The following is a 21182-nucleotide window of genomic DNA, read 5'->3' as shown; positions in this document are numbered from 1 at the left end:
TCTGAAACCACTATACAAATTGCAGCTGCTATGGCTAAAGATGCTAACCTATTGATATAATACACTAAACAAGGCTCCAATCAAAGTTGTTATGTATTCAACTACTATTCTACAAGTATCTATTGAGAACTGTTGGACTCTTTTGTTTGAATGGTGAAACTGACAAGCAATTGACATGAGGTTATTTTGCTGTTATGCACTTCAGTTAATTTGTATCTGGATACAAGTTTAAATGTATATATAAAGAATAGTAGTTGAATACATAACTATCTAGAGGTTGGCAACCCTACCCACACATGTACATAAGGCTAAAGACAATGTCGTTTTCCAGTCTGGGGCAAAACTCTGGATACCTGATGCTGCCAGCTCCTAACCAGTCGGAACGGTTGCCTTATCAAGCACCCCGCCTCCATACCTTCTTAGGCATTTCCATACCTTCATCAGGCATTTCCTCTTAGGCATTTCCATACCTTCATCAGGCATTTCCTCATAGCATTTGTCTCAGAAGAGTAAAGCAGAGTAATGTTTAGAAAGCTGCAGGCACCAGAGATGGGAAGCCGGCCTGCAGCAGGAGAACGAGAATCCCAAGTTGAAGAAGACACGCTGAGAGAGAAGAAAGAAAACCCGGAGGGGTGGTGGTGGAAGGAAAGCTTAAGAAAAGGAAAAGCTCAAGAGGTCACCAGGAAACAGGGGTGACCTCTTGGCTTCTGACATTCTCTGCCAAAAAGGTGATACGAAAGAGCAGTGGGGCTCAAGCAGTCGGGGATACCTGCCTGTGGTAGTAATGCAAGAGCTACCTGACTGCTAAGTTCTATCCCTGGCATGTCGTGGGCAAAAGCTCTCTCTGCTTTGCACTAGAATGGCAAAAATGGAACCCAATATCAGAAGTGGCAATAAGAGCTGCGATGGAGAGACCCTGTCTCTCAGTCCGGACCAACACATTGGTGGAAAAGGGATGTCTCTATGATTCAGCTTGGTAAAGAGGGTTTTTTATTGGGGTATTTTAAAACATATTCTATTATACAGTTTATAAAACAAACAAGACAATAACAAACATAAGCATTCACACAGTCTTTTTTCACCCTTCTGGGGGTTCCGGCAAATAATTGCCATTTCAAAAATTCGCATTAACAAGAAGTTAATCTTAATATACTGCTCTATAACCTTTAGTTACAATTGCATTCATGACTAATCCAACTACTTTCCCATTCTCCAAATAAAGATTATACAATATTTATTATAGCTATTCTTAATTAAGCTTATTCCCCCTCTGGCTTTGCTGCACCCTTTTATATCTACTTTTTATTACATATGAAATCAGTTATCAAATCATCTCAGCTTATACCATTTAGGATATACCTGTTACTTGCATCTAAATACTAATATTTACTAACTTCTACTTTACTGTATTACACCTTAAATTTTGCATATTCTGAGGTATCTATTGTTTTAACTGCTTGCTGTGGCTATTTCAACGGTAATTTAAATTTTCTGTCTTAAATATGTATTTAATTTCCCCCTTCCCAAAGTGACGAATGTTCCTTTTTTTGTCTAAAAGCCTATGTGCTATATAGACTTCCTTGAATAAAGGAATGAATGAACTGCTTGCTGTATTTAAGTCTGTTGAACGGAACGCTGCAGTGAAGTACCAATTTGGTTGAGAGACGTCAAATATAGAGTGCAATCCTAAACAGACTAGGGATCGAGAGCCAGCGTGATGTAGCAGTTCGAGTGTCTGGCCAGCATCTGGTTTGAATCCCCTCTCTGCCATGGAAGCTTGGTGAATAACCTTGGGCCAATCGCTCTCTCAGTCTTACCAACCTCACAGGGTTGTTGTTGTTGTGTTGAGTAAATCCAGTGGAGGAGGAGGAAGAGGAGGTTTTTATATGCCAGCTTTCTCTACCACTTAAGGAAGAATCAAACCATCTTACAATCACCTTCCCCTCCCCACAATAGACAACCTGTGTCTGCCAGGAATCCTGGAATATCTCCAGGAATTCCCAATCTGGGACCTCTGTTTAACAATCCATCGACCAAGGATGCTTTCTCGCAGCCAGCCAGCTCTAAGCCCTGGCAAAATAACCCAATTCCGCCTGGATACCGGCACCGCCCGGAATACTCAAAGCAAGGATATGGGAACAGATGGCAATAGGAATGGAAGTGCGTGTGTATTTTTCCCGGTAACAACCACCCTCGAATGAGTCCCATGCCAAGTTTCTCAGCTGTAAATAGTGCAGCGCTGGTCGAGTGTTAAAAAAAAGGCTTCCTATGGCATCGTGACTCCATGCCGTGGCTAGCACGTGTCGATCGCATCAAGGGTTCTCACGTTGGAGGTCAGGCTGGGGCACCGTCGCTACAAGCGCAGAGCCTCTGGGCGGGCATTTGGGAATTTGATAGGCCTTGGGGCTGCCGTCCTTCCTATCCTCCAGCCTCGTGCGACACAGAGTTTATAGAAAGGTGCCTAGATGTGTGTTATGTGCCATCAAGTCGCAGCCGAGTTATGGTGACCCCAGCAAGGAACTCCTTACTTAAATTATATTGCTTAAACAGCCAAAAGGCCACAAGCAGCATAACATATAATCCCCAATATTAACCCTTCTTACAGAATCACAGAATCATAGATTTGGAAGGGGCCATACAGGCCATCTAGTCCAACCCCCTGCTCAATGCAGGATCAGACTACAGCAGAGGTTCCCAAACTTTTCGGGCCACCGCCCCCTTGGTTCCACAAACTCAACCCCAATGCCACCTACCCTATCCTATAAAAAACATTATTCAAAACAGGGGTTTGCATGACTCACTAAAGAAGATAACAATAAAATTTCAAAACAGTGACAATCAATTGCACCTCTATTCAAAATCAAATTAAAACTTTTCAGTTGAAATTTATTCAACAAAACTGATGATCCAGTGGTACCAGCTCTTCGAAGTCTGGAAAAAGATGATAGTTTCCACCAAATTTGCCAGCATGGTGCTATAGCTTGATCTATTGTAAATCAGTGAACAACACAGTTGAAGGGGCCCACCTCTAGCACCCTCCTGCTGCCCCATTGCCTCTTAGTGCCCTCCTAGGTAATCCCCCCCAGGGGGTGGTACTGCCCACTTTGGGAACAGAGCATCCCTGACAAGTGCTTGTCCAGCCTCTGCTTAAAGACTGCCAGTGAGGGGGAGCTCACCACCTCCCTAGGGAGCCCATTCCACTGCCGAACAACTCAACTCTTACTGTAAATCTCCCCCCCCCAATAATATCCAGCTGGTACCTTTCTGCCCCCAATTTAAACCCCTTATTGCGATTCCTCTCCTCTGCTGCCAACAGGAACAGCTCCCTGCCCTCCTCTAAGTGACAGCCCTTCAAATACTTAAAGAGAGCAATCATGTCCCCCCTCAACCTCCTCTTCTCCAGGCTAAACATCCCCAACACCCGCTCAGCCTTTCCTCGTAGGGCTTGGTCTCCAGTCCAGGCCCCTGATCCTCCTTGTCGCTCTCCTCTGCACCAGCTCGATTCAGTCCACATCCAGAACTGCACACAATACTACATATAATTACCGACTGCAAAAATTTAGCCACTAACAATGTATTTCTTTTATCTGTGCCAAATAGGAACCATTGAATTAAGCTTTGCGGGGAAAGATCAAATTTATAAAAGTAAAGTTGTCCTAAATATTTCTGCCTCAAATCATCCCAACAGCAGTATAGCAAAATATGTCCCAGGGTCTCTATATGGCCACCCCCACATACGCAACTTCTATCTGAATAGGGAATGCCTGAAAAGTGTCCTTCGGTAACCAGAGACGGAAACGCGTCCAGCCTAGCCAACATAAACGCTCTTCTGTATTGATATACCGTTAAATTAAAGACATACTGTAGAATGGATTTAGAGGGGATTAAACCGGGAGTGGCCACAGAGCAGATTTGCTGAGCTCTTTCCCGCATACTGCTAAGATCGAGATGTCACCCTAGATTTAATTTCATTCATCTCGTACGCCTCATTAGGGTTAAAACCCAGCCGCTGCAATCTATTTGCCAGCAAGGGGCTTCCAAGGCCAGTGAGGAGCAGAGGGGGTCTGTAGGGGTGCCAACCTCCAGGTACTAGCTGGAGATCTCCTGCTATTACAACTGATCTCCAGCTGGTAGAGAACAGTTCCCCTGGAGAAAATGGCCGCTTTGGCAATTGGACTCTATGGCATTGAAGTCCCTCCCCTCCCCAAACCCCACCATCCTTAGGCTCCGCCCCCAAAACCTCCCGCCGGTGGTGAAGAGAGACCTGGCAACCCTAGGGGTTTGCCATTGCCGTCTTCTGCAAAGTCTGCCTTGGAAGTCTCTCTTCTAAGCCCTGATCCTGCTTAGCTACTGTGATCTGATGAGATAAGGCTAGACCATGCTCCCTTCCCTCCCCAGGAAGGTGCCTAGTAGGGTTCCCAACCTCCAGGTACTAGCTGGAGATCTCCTGCTATGACAACTGATCTCCAGCCAATAGGGATCAGTTCCCCTGGAGAAAATGGCCGCTTTGGCAATTGGACTCTAAGGCATTGAAGTAGGGTTGCCAACCTGCTTGTTACGCTTACCTAGAGATCTTCTCAGTTCCGTTGTTACGTTCCCGTTGGATTGGGACCCAGTCAAGAACGCTCGTTGGTGTTCAATAAGTTTTGTAAAGTATATTTTACCTTTATTATTTTTGCAGAATTGTGACTTTCTCTACCACAACGCTTCCTGCTGAACTTCAAGGAAGAGATGTCTTGGAATTCGATATTTGTTTTGTGTTTTTTGGTTCATTATTTGTCCTTGCCGGTGGGCGATGTTATTATTTTAAACTGTAAGGAATGTGATGTTAACAATTACTGTAACAGTTTCACGAATAGCCTTTGCAACACCAGTTGTGAATGTAACTGGAGTTTATTTCTATTAATATAGTACAATAGTAGTGTTACATCTATGAGCCTTTGTGCTGTTATTTTGTGGTAACCTCCAGGTACTAGCTGGAGATCTCCTGCTGTTACAACTGATCTCCAGCCAATAGAGATCAGATCACCTGGAGAAAATGGCTGCTTTGGCAATTGAGCACTATGGCAATCCCCAAACCCTGCCCTCCTCAGGCTCCACCCGAAAAACCTCCTGCCGGCGGTGAAGAGGGACCTGGCAACCCTACATTGAAGTCCCTCTCCAAACTCCGCCCTCCTCAGGCTCCATCCCAAAAATCTTCAGGTATTTCCCAAGCCAGAGCTGGCATCCCTAGTACCTAGTCTCTTGCAAAGTCTTTAAGTACTGTGAATCACCCAAATCCACAATCCCAGATCTGCATCTTAAGATATTAATCAGAAATGCTACTAAATTAAACATAACTAGCCCTCCCATTGTTTTTTATCTGTGCATCGGGAAAATTATGCCAAATTGTGAGTTGAACGGGAAGTAGAGCTTGCTATTCTCAGGCTGGCATCAGATACAAGGCAGGGTAATTTCCATCTGAGGTATAACACTGCGTACTGACCAACTGGGTACATCTTGTTCAGTTACCCATTCTTCCTCGCCGTAGGCGAGAGGGCAAGAAGTTGTTTACAAGATGTCCACTCCCCGGGGCAGGGAGTTCACCATTTAACGCATAGTTCAATTGTGGAACTCCCTGCCCCAGGATGTGGTGACGGCTGCCAACTTGGAAGGCTTTAAGAGGGGAGTGGACATGTTAATGGAGGAGAGGGCTATTTGTGTCTACAAGTAAAACTGGATATTAGTCATGATGCATATCTATTCTCTCCAGTATCAGAGGAGTATGCCTGTTTTATTAGATGCTGTGGAACGCAGGCAGGATAATGCTGCTGCAGTTGTTTGTGGGCTTCCTAGAGGCCCCTGGTTGGCCACTGTGGGAACAGACTGCTGGACTTGATGGGCCTGGGTCTGATCCAGCATGACTTTTCTGATGTTCTTATGTTCTAAGTAGAGGGGTGGGGCCATGGCTTAGTGGTAGAGCATCTGCTTGGCATGCAGAAGGTCTCAGATTCAATCCCTGGCATCTCCCCCACATACAAAAAAAATCAGGTAGCAGGTGATGTGAAAGACCTCAACTGGAGACCCTGGAGTGCTGCTGCCAGTCTGAGTAGACAAAACTGACCATGACGGACCGATGGTCTGCTCAGTATAAAGCAGCATCATGTGCAAGTAACTCACTCCTGTAATCTAGGAGACATGCTAGAGTCTAGGGCAGTTGCCAGAATTCTTATGTGCAAAAGCTAGAATTTGGAGCTGACTGCTAGAATGCTTTGAATAAAACAATCTGCCCACACCCATGTGCCTCCTTAGTGCACATGCTTACACTATGGAGCCCACACATGTGCAATAAGGAAAGGGGAGGTTGAGTACAGGCACAGCAAACCATTCCACATGCCATTGCAGGAGAGCTGGCGAGGAGCATGCCTGTGCCACCTCCCCCCTAGGTGCTCCTCAGTAGGCTTAATTGAGGAACTGAGGCTCAGTGGTAGGACATCTGCTTTGCATGCAGAAGGTCCCAGGTTCGATCCCCCTTAGGGTTGCTCGGTTCCTCCCTAGCCACTGGCAAGGTATGGGGGGTAGGGTTACCAGCTCCTGGAGATTGGGGGTGGAGCCAGGGGAGGACAGGGATCTCAGCGGGGCACAGTGCCATAGAGTTCACCCTCCAAAGCATCAATTTTCTCCAGGGGGAACTGATCTCTATAGTCTGGAGATGAGCTGTTATTCCAGAAAATCCCCAGGTCCCACCTGGAGGCTGGCATCCCTATAGGGTTGCTAGCCTCCAGGTGGTGGCTGGAGATCTCTCACTATTACAACTGATCCCGAAGCGACAGAAATCAGTTCCCCTGGAGAAAATGGCCGCTTTGGCAATTGGACTTTATGGCATTGAAGTCCCTCCCCTCTCCAAATCCCGCTAAGGTTGCCAATCTCCTAGCGGGACATCTCCTGCTATTACAACTGATCTCCAAGCGACTGAGATCAGTTCACATGGAGAAAAAAGGCCGCTTTGGCAATTGGACTCTATGGCATTGCAGTCCCTCTCCTCACCAAACCCCACCTTCCTCAAGCTCCGCCCCAAAAGTCTCCAGGTATTTCCCAATCCGGAGCTGGCAACCCTACACCCCCCCTACCAAGGTCATCTAGCAAAGTTTCCATGGCCGAGTTACACCATTTGTAACAGCTCGGCAGCAGCCGGTACCAAAAGAGAACAGAATGTTCTTAAAACATAGGCAAGGTCTTGTCTGGGCCATAACCGGCCACAGCCAGCAACCAAGATAGCAAGCAAAAAGAGAACCTAAAGCAAAGGCTTGTCCCTTAAGGGATCTTGTTAAAATAACTGTCCAATACTATAAGAAAACATCAACAAACCTACAACTCCCCAAGATCCAACCCCATTGACTACACTGGCGCTAGGAGGGTTCAGCTCTGCCCAGGATGGCACAGCTAGCTTTATAGCCAGCCAGTTTAGGGGAGGGACTGTGGCTCAGTTTGTAGAGCATCTGCTTGGCATGCAGAAGGTCCCAGGTTCAATCTCCAGTTAATGGGACTAGGCAAGTAGGGGATGTGAAAGACCTCCACCTGAGAACCTGGAGAGCTGCTGCCAGTCTGAGTAAACAATACTGACTGATGGACCAAGGGTCTGATTCAATATAAGGCAGCTTCATGTGTCCTGCATGTTACAGATTAATAAGAAAGGGTAGCTGAAGCTACAAAACAGGGATTTGGGGAAGAATATAACAAGGAAATGGAGCCAGTTCCATTTAGTTTCCCCCAGCGGTTGAACAGGCAAACATACCGCAGTTGAGTACCTCCTCGCCTTCCCAAAACAAATTATTCAGTCTGGCCTAGACCTAACATGTCTGGGAGAAGCAGTTTCCCACTAGAGAAGCCAGCCTCCAGGTGGGACCTGCAGATCCCCCGGAATGAAAGCCAGGGTTGCCAAACTCCAGGTGGTGGCTGGAGATCTGCGGCTATTACAACTAATCTCCAGAGATCAGCTCCCTTGGAGAAAATGGCCGCTTTGGCCATTGGACTGTACGCATGGAAGTCCCTCCCCTCTCCAAACCCCGCCCTCCTCAGGCTCCACCCCCAAAACCTCCAGGTATTTCCTAACCCGGAGCTGGCAACCCTAATTACAGCTCCTCTCCAGACTAAAGAGATTAGTTTCCCTGGAGAAAACGGCTGCTTTGGAAAGTGAACTCCATGGCGTTGTACCCCACTGAGGTCCCTGTCCTCTCCATGCTCCATCCCCACATCTGCAGGAATTTCCCAACCTGGATCTGGCAACCCTGCCCCCCATCCTCCACCAGTGGCCGGGGTGGGTGGGGGATTTTGCAATCCTAGTTCCCACATCTTGTTTACAGGCGACTGAGAATGGAGCTGAAAAGGCCTGAACTCCCATTCTACGGAACGCCTTGTTCCCAGGCCCCCAAAACAGCCTTTCTGAGCAAAAGACACTCTTCACAAGCATCCGCGCGCCCACTCGCCCCGTCCAATTAAACAACAATCTGACTTTCTTTCTGTTTTTCCTGCCCGGAGCGGCCGGAGGATTGCGTTCCCCTCTCGGCTGTCAGCTCGGACATTCCTCTGTCAGATCCGGTTAGGCGAACTCAAGCGTGGGCCTGCCAGGGTTCTGCCCGTCACCCTAATGAGCATTAGAGCTGCCATGAAATTGGGAAGTGGTGGAGATCCGACCACCCGCACATGCCAAGAAACCGCAGGGAGATAAATGCCTGCATTTCAGAATTTAAATGAAGGCAATTGGGCAGGCCATTGGTGGATGGAAGCAGAAAAGGATGGCCAACTGACCCTCAAAAAACTGATTTGGTGTGATCTTGTGCCTTGAAAAAAATAATTCATGTATACCCCGCCTGGTATTCATGTATACCCCCACCAGCGTGAGGTAGTGGTTAAGAGCGGCGGACTTTAATCTGGAGAACCGGGTTTGATTCCCCACTCCTCCATATCTGGAGACAAATGGGAGAAGATATGTTTGCCAGCTCTCTACAAATCTCTCTGCTCTTAACAACAGGACCAACAGTAGAGAATGTGGGGTCATCAGCTGAAGCTGGAGGGTGAGAGATTCAAAACTGATAAAAGGAAGTAATTCTTCACACAACGCAGAGTTCAATTGTGGAACTCCCTGCCCCAGGATGTGGTGAAGGCTGCCAACTTGGAAGGCTTGAAGAGGGGAGTGGGCATGTTCATGGAGGAGAGGGCTATCCATGGCTTCTGGTCCAAATGAATACCAGTCATGATGCATACCTATTCTCTCCAGTACCAGAGGGAGTATGCCTCTTTATATTAAGTGCTGTGGAGCGCAGGCAGGACAATGCTGCTCCAGTCATCTTGTTTGTGGGCTTCCTAGAGGCACCTGGTTGGCCACTATGTGAACAAACTGCTGGACTTGATGGGCCTTGGTCTGAAGCAGCATTGGCTTTTCTTATGTTCTTAGAGGGTTACCAACAAGAATGGAGAAAAATGCCTTGCCCCTTTAACGGAGGCTTAATGGAACCTTATTTACCAGGCGATGTCCTTTATATCCAGCCCATTCAAAGTTTCAGCTGCCCATCCCCACCCCTTAAGCCTCTATTAAAGGGGCAGGGCGTTTTTCTCCCAGCCAGCTGGCAATTCCCATACTGCCTTTAGGGTAGGGATGCCAGCCTCCAGGTGGGACCTGAAGATCCCCCAGAATTACAGCTCATCTCCAGACTACAGAGATCAGTTCCCCCTGGAGCAAATGGATGCTTTGGAAGGTGGACTCTATGGCATTATACTAGGGTTGCCAACTCCGGGTTGGGAAATACCTGGAGATTTTTGGGTTGGCGACTGAGGAGCACAGGGTTTGGGGAGGGACACCAATGGAATATAATGCTAGAGAGTCCACCTTCCAAAGCGGCCATGAACTGATCTCTGTCGCCTGGAGATCGGCTGCGAGCAATCACCAGCCACCACCTGGAGGTTGGCAATCCTCCATTATACCCCACTGTCCTCCCCAGGCTACACCCCCAAATCTCCAGGTGTGTCCCAAACCTCTCACCCCATTCCCCACTGGTGGCCAGGAGGGACCTGGTAACCCTACTTTAAGGGCAGGTTCAGGGTCTCCTAAAGATAGGGTTGGCAGATCCCTCTTCACCACTGGCGGGAGGTTTTGGGGGTAGAGCCTGAGGAGGGCAGGGTTTGGGGAGGGACTTTAATGCCATAGAGGGGCCGTGCTCAGTGGTAGACCATCTGCTTGGCATGCAGAAAGTACATTATTCAATCCCCGGCATCTCCACTTAAAGGGACTGGGCAAGTAGGTGATGCGAAAGACCTTTGCCTGAGACCCTGGAGAGCAGCTGCCAGTCTGAGTAGACAATACTGACTCTGATGGACCGAGGGTCTGATTGAGTAGAAAGCAGCTTCATGTGTTCCATTGCAAAAGCGGCCCCTTTTTCTCCAGGTGAACGGAACTCTATCAGCTGGAGATAGGGTTGCCAACCTCCAGGTGGTAGCAGATCTCCTGCTATTTCAACTGATCTCCAGCCGATAGAGATCAGTTCACCAGGAGAAAAGGGCCCCTTTGACAATTGGACTCTATGGCATGGAAGTCCCTCCCCTCCCCCCTCAGGCTCTGCCCCAAAAACCTCCCGCCGGTGGCAAAGAGGGACCTGGCAACCCAGCTGGAGATCAGTTGTAATAGAAGATCTCCAGCTAGTCCTGGGAGGCTGCATGATGTGAAGTACCTTTTGGACGTCTTATAGTAACCTGATTTATACTTACCCTGTGTGGGATATGAAAATGATTGTGTATGACTATACACTCTTTAGAAGCAATTCTCTGAAGGACTGAAGGAGGATTCTATATTATTGTGAATTTGAAACGGCCATATCCTATTGAAGATTGTGGCTTCTCATTCCTCTTGAATATTGAACTTGAACTCATTACTTACTTGGTACTCTGCTGAGACCTTTGAAAGACTTTTTGCCCTTTGATTGTATATTTTGTATGTACTGTGTGTTGGTTATAGTGTGGTTACTTGTGTTTGTACATTGTATGTATATAGGTATCTCAGTAGCTGATATAAATAGCGCCTTGTCTGTAAATGTTCTTCGCTCCTATAGTATTTTCCTAACCTTTGGTATTAGTATAGAGGTGCTTGTTTCTCCCCCAGTACCTGGAGGCTGGCAACCCCACCTAAAGACACCGGGGCTCTCCTGCTCTGCTCTTGCCCAGGTGCCCGGCTCCGAAGGCCCCTGCAATGCCATCGGGAAGAGTAGCAACCTGGCGCCTGCAGCCGTGCTCCTCTCCTGGGCCCCGGCGACCTTTGCAAAGTTGCAGGGATGGATGGATGGATGGAGGGAGGGATGGATGGATGGATGGATGGATGGGGAAGCTGGTTTCCCAGCCCTAATTAAGCCCCGGCGGCTCCGCTGGCTCCGCACTGGCGCTTCCGGCCCGGCTGGCTGTGACCTACATCGCCCGTTGAATATTTAACAGGAGGCGAAAATAACCCGCCAGAACTCCCCGGGGCCTTTGATCGCCGCGTGGGGTCGACTTCAAAGAGTTCCTGGAAGAGGCGGCGCGCGCAGACCGCAGGGGGCGAGAAGGCGCCGCTCAGCCACTAGGGGGCAGTGGCGAGGCCCCGGCCCGAATGGATGACCTCTTCCGCCCGTGGCCCCCCTCGCTCTTTTTTTATTTTTTGTTTATTTTTGTTCATTTAATATATCCATAAAAATAATGTAATAATAACAAGAGAAAAAACAAATAGCATTTCTAATTTAACAATCAAATGACTTCCCCCTCTCCCTCTCCCGTCTAAAATTAAATTGTATAATCTTTTTCCATATTAACATACCACACCCTCATTAGCACATTATCTTGATACTTACAGGACAATGATTAGCACATTACTTTTGCAGGACAGTACTCAGCTCAAACCCAACCCCTTTCTGACTATATATTACTCTTCCTACACACTTGACACTGAGAGACACTGTCCTTCAGTGTTACTCCTCTGAAGATGCCTGCCACAGCTGCTGGCGAAACGTCAGGAAACAAAATACCAAGACCACGGTTACACAGCCCGGATAACCTACAAGAACCAATGTATAATCTTTTGCTAACGGAACTAATCCCAATATTATTTTAATTAATCTGGCTCTCTGGGAAGCATCACCTTTGGGTCTGCAGGGAGCGCCCATTTGGAAATAGCTGCCCCATCGAAGAAGAAAAGAGCACGAGTCTAGTAGCACCTTAAAGACTAACAAAATTTCTAGCAGGGTGTGAGCTTTCGTGAGCCATAGCTCACTTCTTCTTTATCTGAGGAAGTGAGCCGTGGCTCACAAAAGATCATACCCTTCTGGAAATGTTGTTAGTCTTTAAGATGCTACTGGACTCTTGCTCTTTTCTACTGCTGGTGACAGACTAACACGGCTACCCATCGTGATCTGTCTCTCCGTGTTTTGATTTCTAAAATATTGTTCTGGAGCCCCTGCAAGGCATGCCACTGCTTTTTGTGGCGGTATGATTTGTTTAATGCCCGTTACGGCTTTTACCCTGTCCCAATCAATACCTAATATAAAAATTAATACAAAGTATGAATAAGGGATTAGATCAATGAGTATCCTTTACATGGTCCCGCTAAAAAATAACTTTCACAGTACATTCTCCAAGCCTCCCATTCCCCCAAAAATTGTTCATTATCATTCTGATTTATCAAAGCTGTAAGCTTCGCCATCTCGGTCAATTCCAGCATCTTGGCCCCCCTCGCTCCTGTCCTTACAACGCATGGCACCTTTGGGCCTTAAAAAGATTGATTCGTGTATACCCCGCCTGGCATTTTTGTATGTCCTCCACCAACGTGGTATAGCGGTTAAGAATGGTGGGTTTTAATCAGACTTCTTTTCTGCTGCTGGTGAACCGGGTTTGATTCCCCACTCCTCCACATGAAGCCAGCTGGGTGACCTTGGGCCAGTCACAGCTCTCTCAGCCCCACCTATGTGGGGAGGGGAAGGGAAGGTGATCGCAAGCCGGTTTGAGTCTCCCTTAAGTGGTAGAGAAAGTTGGCATATAAAAACCAACTCTTCTTCTTCTTCCACCCCATATCCAGCCAAAAGGAACCCAGCACCAATGGAGGATGGTTTAGCAGAGCTAAGGTTGCCAACTCCTGCTTGGGAAATTCCTGGAGATTCTGGAGGGAGGGCAGGGTTTTGAGGGCGGGGGGTTTGCAGAGTATAATGCCCGGGCTTGGGAACTTCTAGGGTTTTCAAGGCAAGAGACTAACAGAGGTGGTTTGCTATTGCCTTCCTCTGCACAGCAACCCTGGACTTCCTTGGTGGTCTCCCATCCAAGTACTAACCAAAGCCAACCCTGCTTAGCTTCTGAGATCTGATGAGATCAGGCTAACCAAGGCTACTAAGTTCAAGGTAATTTTGTATTTATTTTCACAGCTGATTTATAGCAACCACCTAGGATTTCCAAGGCAAGAGACTAACAGAGGTGGTTGGCCATTGCCTGCCTCTGCATAGCAACCCTGGTATTCCTGGGTGGACTCCCATCCCAATACTAACCCGTAGCAGCCGAGATCAAGCTAGCCTGGGCCATCCAGATCAGAGCTTTTAAATGGCTAGTTAAGATAAAAGATGGGCACAGAAGACCCAGCTAATAAACGGACATTTTTAATGCAACATATTTTTAAGCCAAACACCATCCTCTCGGTCTCCTTTAGGCACAGTATGCTTTATAAGGCACCCACATTTCTGCTAAACCTATTCTGCAAAAACAATTCTTTCCCATACCGGGAGTCGAACCCGGGCCGCCTGGGTGAAAACCAGGAATCCTAACCGCTAGACCATATGGGAAAGCGGTGAAAGTTAGGTTTCCGCCACTAGGGTCAAGACGAAAAAAGGTAAGACGGGAAAGTGCGGGACTGCCACCTGCTGGTGGGAAATGCAAGTGCAACCCGAACTTTATGGTCAATGGAGAAAGTTCTGAAAGCAACAAACCAGGTGCATTTGGACCATTGCCTTTCCGGTCCTGAATTAACCACGTTTACTCGGGAGTAAATCCAACTGACCACCGGGTTGCTTGCTTGCTTTCGAGCAAATAGGGCTCAGATCCGTTCGGGTTGGGGAGGGGGGCATTCCGATTCATCCTAAGAGAAATACTTAGCTTTTTTTATTATCTGCGCGCAGCCCGATCCTATGCAGCTCGGCTCGGAATCCAACGTGGGGAAAGTCTCGTTCCCCGTTCAACGTGCCTTGGGATTGCAGCTTTAATGGACTGCAACCGGGGATTCCCACCCGGATCCTCCCATTTATGGTGGGGGGAGGATGCAGGCTGGGATTAATGGTTTGCACCTGGGTGGGATTAATGGCTGGCCCGCTTTAAAGGCGGCCTGGCTCCCCTTAGCCTGTAAGATCTTCCTCGGTCCCGTTGATCTGCTAGTAAAAATGGGGTGGCGGCTTGCAGTTAGGTGAGTTCCAAGTGGTGGAAGAGTTTCTGGAGTCTTGCGAGGATGGTGCATCCTTGCATGTGGGAATATAGTGCATCCTTGCACGTGTTTGCCTAATGCAATTGGGAGGGGGGGAGAGAACATGTCTTATCTCATGGCTTCTGGGGGTGGAAGGGGAAAGCCTGCCTGGTGGGGAGTCAGGTACTAAATGTACAAGAGGAACAATATATCAACTGGTACCCAGCCTCTGGTACAGAATTATATTCAAGGCTCCTAATGTATTCATGAATATTAATGTCAGTTCAATATTAGCAAAGGTGGGAAGGCGGCAGACCCTTTGGGGCTGGTAGGTGAATTGGGAGTGGCTCCAAATCAGCCTTGCTGCGCCCACAAGGGATGGAGTTATTAGCTTAATTTGATTTTTTAGCTTAATTTGATTTATGATTTATTTGCTTCATTTATACACTCCCTTCCCCCCCCATTGGGAACCCAAAGCAGCATACATCATTTTCCTCTTCTCCATTTTGTCCTCACAACAGCCCTGTGAGGTAGGTTAGGTTGAGTCACCCAGAGAACTTCCAGGGCAAAGACGGGATTTGAATCTGGGTCTCCCAAATCTAGGGTTGCCTGCTCCAGGTTGGGAAGGAGATTTTGGGGGTGGAGCCTGAGGAGGGTGGGGTTTGGGGGAGGGACTTCAATGGGGTGTAGGTTATAGAGTCCACCTTCCAAAGCAGCTGTTTTCTCTAGGTGAACTGATCTCCATTCAGTTGTAATAGCAGGAGAACTCCGGTCACCCCCTGGAGGTTGGCAACCCTACCCAATTCCTAGCCAACACTCCAACCACTACACCACACTGGCTAGGGTTGCCAGCCTCCAGGGGGTGACTGGAGATCTCCTGCTATTACGATTGATCTCCAGACGACAGTGATCAGTTCACCTGGAGAAAACGGGCATTTTGGCAATTGGACTCTATGGCATTGAAGAAGAAGAAGAGGAGTTGGTTTTTATATGCCGACTTTCTCTACCACTTAAGGGAGACTCAAACCGGCTTACAATCACCTTCCCCTCCCCACAACAGACACCCAGTAAGGTAGGTGGGGCTGAGAGAACGAACAGAACTGTAACTTGTCCAAGGTCACCCAGCTGGTTTCGTGTGTAGGAGTGGGGAAACGAATCCAGCTCACCAGATTAGTTTCCGCTGCTCATGTGAAGGAGTGGGGAATCAAACCCCGTTCTCCAGATCCGACTCCACAGCTCTTAACCACAAACCCCACCCTCCTCAGTCTCTGCCCCCCAAATCTCCAGGAATTTCCCAACCCGGAGCTGGCAACCCTAACAATGGCTCATATGCTGATCTGCTCCACCTTTATTTAGCAGGTGTGCTGAGTTAATCACTAAGGAGATACCTGAGACCTACCTGGCTATATTGGTTAGCAGAAGCCTTCCTCGTGGAGTAGAGAGGAATCGGTTAGGCGATCGGGACTTTTGAGTACTTTTTCCCAGGACTGGCCTGGTTTCTTGGGGCACCATTACTGGGGTTGCCAATCTCCAGGCAGGAGCGGGAGTTCTCCCTGAATTACTGTTGTGCTCCAGGTTTCAGAGATTAATTTCTGCACAGAAAATGGCAGCTTTGGCAGGTGGCATGATACCCTGCTGAGGTCTCTCCCCAGACGTGGCCCTCCCCAGGGTGTGCCTCCAAATCTCCAGGAATTCCCCAACCCGGAGTTGGCAGCCATAACCCACTGTCGTCATCTCCCCCTGTCTTTTCCAGATTGTTCCTTGCTGGCCTTCTGGCCCCCGGCGGCTTGCTTCAGTTGGCTCCGGCTACAGGTACCTCTGGTTACGCGCTTGCAGGATGTGTTCGCTGGAACCGAAGTGCGCATAGCGGTTTCCTTCTATTCCAGCTCTGGGTCTGTTCAAAGAGGAACAAAGCGTCGTCCTTCTTGTTCGCAAAGTAGGGTTGCCAGGTGCCCCCTGGCTACTGGCAGGGAATGGGAGTGTCAGGATGCCGGATCCGGGTTGGGAATCTCCTGGACGGCCTCCAGACTAAAGAGAGAGGGGCTGTGGCTCAGCAGTAGAGCATCTGCTTGGCCTGAGAGAGCCGCTGCTGGTTGGTCTGAGTAGACAATACTGATTTTCATGGACCAAGGGTCTGATTCAGTATAAGGCAGCTTCACGAGATTAGTTTCCCTGGAGAAAGTGGATGCTTTGGAGAATGGACTCCATGGCATTGTACCCTTCGGAGGTCCCTGTCCTCCCCAGGCTCCATCCCCAAATCTCCAGGAGTTTCCCGACCTGGATCTGGCCACCATTACCCTCTATCCCCTGCCACGGCCAAGGGGGACCTGGCAATCCTGGGGTTGACTCTGCCCCTCTTTCCTCATTAAAAAAAATATCTCCCTGTGCTGTTTCTAAGTGCTGTCAAACCGCTTCTGACTCATGGCGACCTGATGAATTAATGACCCCCGAAACGTCCTATCATTCACAGCTTTGCTCAAGTCTTGCAAAATGAGGGCCGTGCGTTCCTGTTGGTCTTTTACACATGGCTGTTTTGCTCGCTGTCACCCCTCTGACATCGCCAGGTCTTTGGTTATGCATGGCCGTTTCCGACTGCCAGAGCACACCTCGCTCTCCCCCTGCCTCTCTCCGCTTTTTGCCCACGTATTCAGAGACCTGTTTTATCTCGAATTTGAAAACGTGAGCGAAACGCAGGGAAACGCGGGGGGAGAGCGAGGCAGACATCTGACAGTTGGAAACGGCACGCATAATCAGAACGAAGACCCGAAGTCTTCGGAGGGGTGACAGCAAGTGAAATAGCCATGCATCAAAGACCTTAGGGAGTCAATCCATCTCTTGTTGGGTCTTCCTCTTTTCCTGCTGCCTTCCACTTCTCCTAGCATGATTGTCTTTTCCAGTGACTCTTGTCTTCTCATAATGTAACCAAAGCACAATAGTCTCAGTTTAGTCAATTGAATACTACTCATGAAGGAGAGGGGTATTCATGGCTACTAGTCAAAATGAATGCTAGTCATGATGCATCCCTATTCTCTCCAGGATCAGAGGAGCATGCCTATTATATTAGGTGCTGTGGAACCCAGGCAGGATAATGCTGCGGCAGTCGTCTTGTTTGGGGGCTTCCTAGAGGCGCCTGGTTGGCCACTGTGTGGATCACTGTGTGATCCAGCATGCCCTTTCTAATGTTCTTATGCGCTTCTAGGGACAGTTCAGGCTTGATTTGATCTAGAACCACTGGTTTGTCTTTTTGGGGGTCCACGGCATCCGTAACACTCCTCCAGCACCACATTTCAAAGGAATCGATTTTCTTCCTGTCAACTTTCTTCATTGTCCAGCTTTCACACCCCTACATAGTAATGTGGAATATTATGGCCCTTAAACTGTTAAAATTCACAGGGCTGGGGGTGAAGGTGGTGATTTTAACTGGGAAGACTGTCCAGCCCTGGTGCAATTCCTTATCTCGCGCACAAGATAAACGGCTACTGAGCCTTGACCATGTGAGCTATCACCTGCGTTGCTGCGGTTTGCATCTTGGGTTGAAGAAGCTGCTGGGGCATTGAGCGTCCGTTCCCGAACTTTCTTTCTGTCCTCCAGATCGTGTTGCTGTGGAGTGCCTGGGGAGCCTTGCCCGGCTCAAACTGAATCCGCGCTATTTCCAGAACAAATATGTCACTTTTGCTGCTGTTGGTGAGTCTTTATCTCCTCCTCCCGTTCCTGGTGCTGATCAGGGTGGAATATGAGACCCACACTGTGTACAACTTTCCTTCTTTCAATTGAGGGGTGACGAACCACGCTTCCCAGGTTCTAGAGAGCGGCCAGATCTCTGTCTTGCCTTCTTTGCTTAAAATAACTTTCTTAATGGCCATGAGCTTTCCTCCCCAAGGGGTGTAGAATAGTTTTATTGGTGCTCAATGCCTTTTGCTGCCGCCAAAAATTCTGCATGACATAATACAACTTGCTGAGGCCCACGTCTTGCTCAGAGATTTGAGGCCATCTTCAGCATGTATGGCTTCTGAGACCAACTGGCTCAGGATAGCGGTTGGCTGTACACTGTGTGTTGTATTTGGCCAGGTCCTTGGAAAGTGAGGGGATGTCTCCAACAATGGAAGTACAACCTTACGGCTACATTACCCCAAAATAAGGGCTCAGAAACCCAGAACAGGCTCTGCCGAACAAACTTTTTACCTTGAAGGAAGGTTGTTTTTCCTCACGTGTGTCATCAATAAAAAAGGGACTGCTTAATTTGCAGACAAGCTGGGGTTTTGTACAGTAATTAAAAAAGTGTGTGCAACTTTTCTTCGGCAGGGTTGTCTTCCTTTTGGGGCAGTACAGTATTTTGGATACATGCTGGTACATAGTTCTAGTTGGGGTTCAGTCTTGCATTGAGAGAACCAACGTGGTGTGGTGGTGAAGAGCGGCAGACTCTCATCTGGTGAACTGGTTTGGTTTCCCCCCTCCTCCACATGAAGCCTGCTGGGTGACCTTGGGCCAGTCGCAGTTCTCTCAGAACTCTTTTAGCCTCACCTACCTCGTAAGGTGCCTGTTATAGGGAGAGGCAGGGAAGGTGATTGTAAGCTGCTTTGAGACTCGTCAAAGTAGAGAATAGCAGGATATAAAAACCTCCTCTTCATCGGAGTGTTTTACCAGGATAGGACAGATCGTGCTGTGGAGCAATTCACTATTTCTAAAATGGTCTAATTCTCTGTCTTTCTAGACAAGTTTGGTAGGTCTTGGCCAATAAACCAGACCCTGGCTGCACAATGTGGATACACCATCCTCCAGGACGTCTGGGGAAACCTCGAATTCCATGCCTCCTTGGTCAGCTGCTATGCTCAGATGGTGGTATGTAAGACATGAGCCAAACTTCTAGATTATATAAGAAGGAGCCCCGCACTGATTCAGTTCAGGCAGCCCCAACCAACTTATACTTGAAACTAGAAATCTGCAGCCCAGGAATTAGTCCTAATCAGCTAACTACATGTCTAGTTCATCCCCATCCCACCCTCAATGAGTCCAACCCTCCCTGACCCCTTAAGAGTTTTTGGGACTCCAGTGACAGAAGCGGCAGCTTTGCGCGGAGAATTGCTTAAAGGTGCAACAGCCCTGTTTGGTGGTGACCATCTAGACCAGGGGTGTCGAACTCATTTGTGACGGGGGCTGGGTATAACATAAATGTCACTTAAGTCAGGCTGGGCCATGCCTCGCCAGCCTAAATCAAGAGTGGGGGGGGGGGTGGCTGCCTCAGCTGGCTGGCGGGCCGGATAAGAGCTCTCATGGGGCCGAATCTGGCCTGCAGGCCTTATGTTTGACACCCCTGATCTAGACCCCACCAGCTCCATCCTGCATTCTGAAGTACCCCAAGCACCCACTTGCCCGGATATTCTGTTTCCCTACTAACAAAGCCCCACCCAGTCTCAGATCTCCTTCCCCCTACCCTTCTGCCAGGTTCCTGCTTGTCTCTGTCCTGCAGCCCCCTAACCTCTAGACTTGTCCCATTGCATCCCTAACCTTCTGGGGCCTTATCCTAGTCCTTAGCTTCGATCCCCAGCAGTTGGAGTGTTCATAAACATTCCGTGCCTGCTGATCCGATCGCTGTTGGAGGCTTTGCCGCAACATGTTACAGCATGAATGATTTGATTAAGAAGCGCGTTCTTCCTCAGGGTGATGAGCAGTTCAGTCTGACGTTCCAAATCCTGGCAGCTGCAGGCCCAGAGATGCGTGATGCCGCTGCGCTGGTGGTCCCCGTGACGTGTTCCTATGGCCCATGGCAGCCGCGGGAAATAGTCTGTGAGGCAAACTACATGGAAGTGAGTTTGGTTTTTTTTTTTTAAGGAGGCTAAATAGCAGCTTTTAAGTACACGAGGAAAGCGGAATGGGAGGCTCAGAGTTCCTGTGCCAGTGTGGAGTAGTGGTTAAGAGCGGTGGTCTGGAGCAGTGGACTCTACTCTGGGCTCTAAGGGTTTGATTTTCCACTCCTCCTCATGAGCGGCGGACTCTGATCTGGTGAACCGGGTTGGTTTCCCCACTCCTCCACATGAAGCCAGCTGGGTGACCTTGGGCTAGTCACAGCTCTCTTGGAGCTCTCTCAGACCCACCTACCTCACTGGGTGTTGTGGGGAGGGGAAGGGAAGGAGATTGTAAGCCGGTTTGATTCTTAAGTGGTAGGGAAAGTTGGCATATAAAAACCAACTCTTCTTCTTCAAGTCCAACTCAGGAGCCATGAAGCTGTAACTTACTAGACTTGTGAGGGCAACCCTCCCCTGTTGCTGTGTTCTCACGTGACCCTCAGGATTCTCCACTCACCCTATTTTATTTTTAAAAAAATATTTTGAGGAATATGGGTAATGCAGTGCTGCATACAATTAACACAATACTTTTAAAAACCTCCACATATTTACAGAAACCTCTGATGATCCACTCCCCAAAAGGTAGGCTGAGCCATAGGGGATTCTGTTTTCTTTTTTTAAGAGCATGAGTAACGCTGGATAGGAATACCATGATTCCTTCCACAAACCTTTTAAAAATCCTCATATTTGGAAAGGCAGGCAATTCTCCTTTGTTATGCTGATTGTTGCCAGGTCTAGCCCCTTGGGGTCATCAACATATGAAAAGAGTAACTGACTAGCTCTTCACCAAAGTTTTGCAATTGTGCTGTTTTCCCCATCAGACACAAGAAACTACTCATATCCATATTCATTGTGAGTGAACTTGTTTGCTCTTGACATAAATAAAAATACTAGTACCTGGTTGGGGT

General features: G+C 48.4%; 1 protein-coding gene and 1 non-coding gene across 2 annotated transcripts in view; one reads left to right on the top strand and one right to left on the bottom strand.

The window, feature by feature from the left end:
- The window catches only part of LOC130477835 (uncharacterized), a 47902-nt gene that overhangs the window by 3538 nt on the left and 23182 nt on the right, over positions 1–21182 (top strand). The window contains exons 2-6 of the mRNA XM_056849914.1: positions 11194–11291; positions 16185–16243; positions 18023–18115; positions 19143–19270; positions 20089–20235. Of these exons, the coding sequence (XP_056705892.1) occupies positions 11194–11291; positions 16185–16243; positions 18023–18115; positions 19143–19270; positions 20089–20235 (525 nt within the window). The remainder of the gene's footprint in view (positions 1–11193; positions 11292–16184; positions 16244–18022; positions 18116–19142; positions 19271–20088; positions 20236–21182) is intronic.
- TRNAE-UUC (transfer RNA glutamic acid (anticodon UUC)) lies at positions 13749–13820 on the bottom strand. Its single transcript has one exon. It is a non-coding gene; the product is annotated as a tRNA-Glu (tRNA).

This window comes from Euleptes europaea, chromosome 1, assembly GCF_029931775.1.
Source record: "Euleptes europaea isolate rEulEur1 chromosome 1, rEulEur1.hap1, whole genome shotgun sequence".
Lineage (NCBI taxonomy): Eukaryota > Metazoa > Chordata > Lepidosauria > Squamata > Sphaerodactylidae > Euleptes > Euleptes europaea.
Note: the sequence above shows the minus strand (reverse complement) of the source record. Positions and strands in the feature narration are given on the sequence as shown.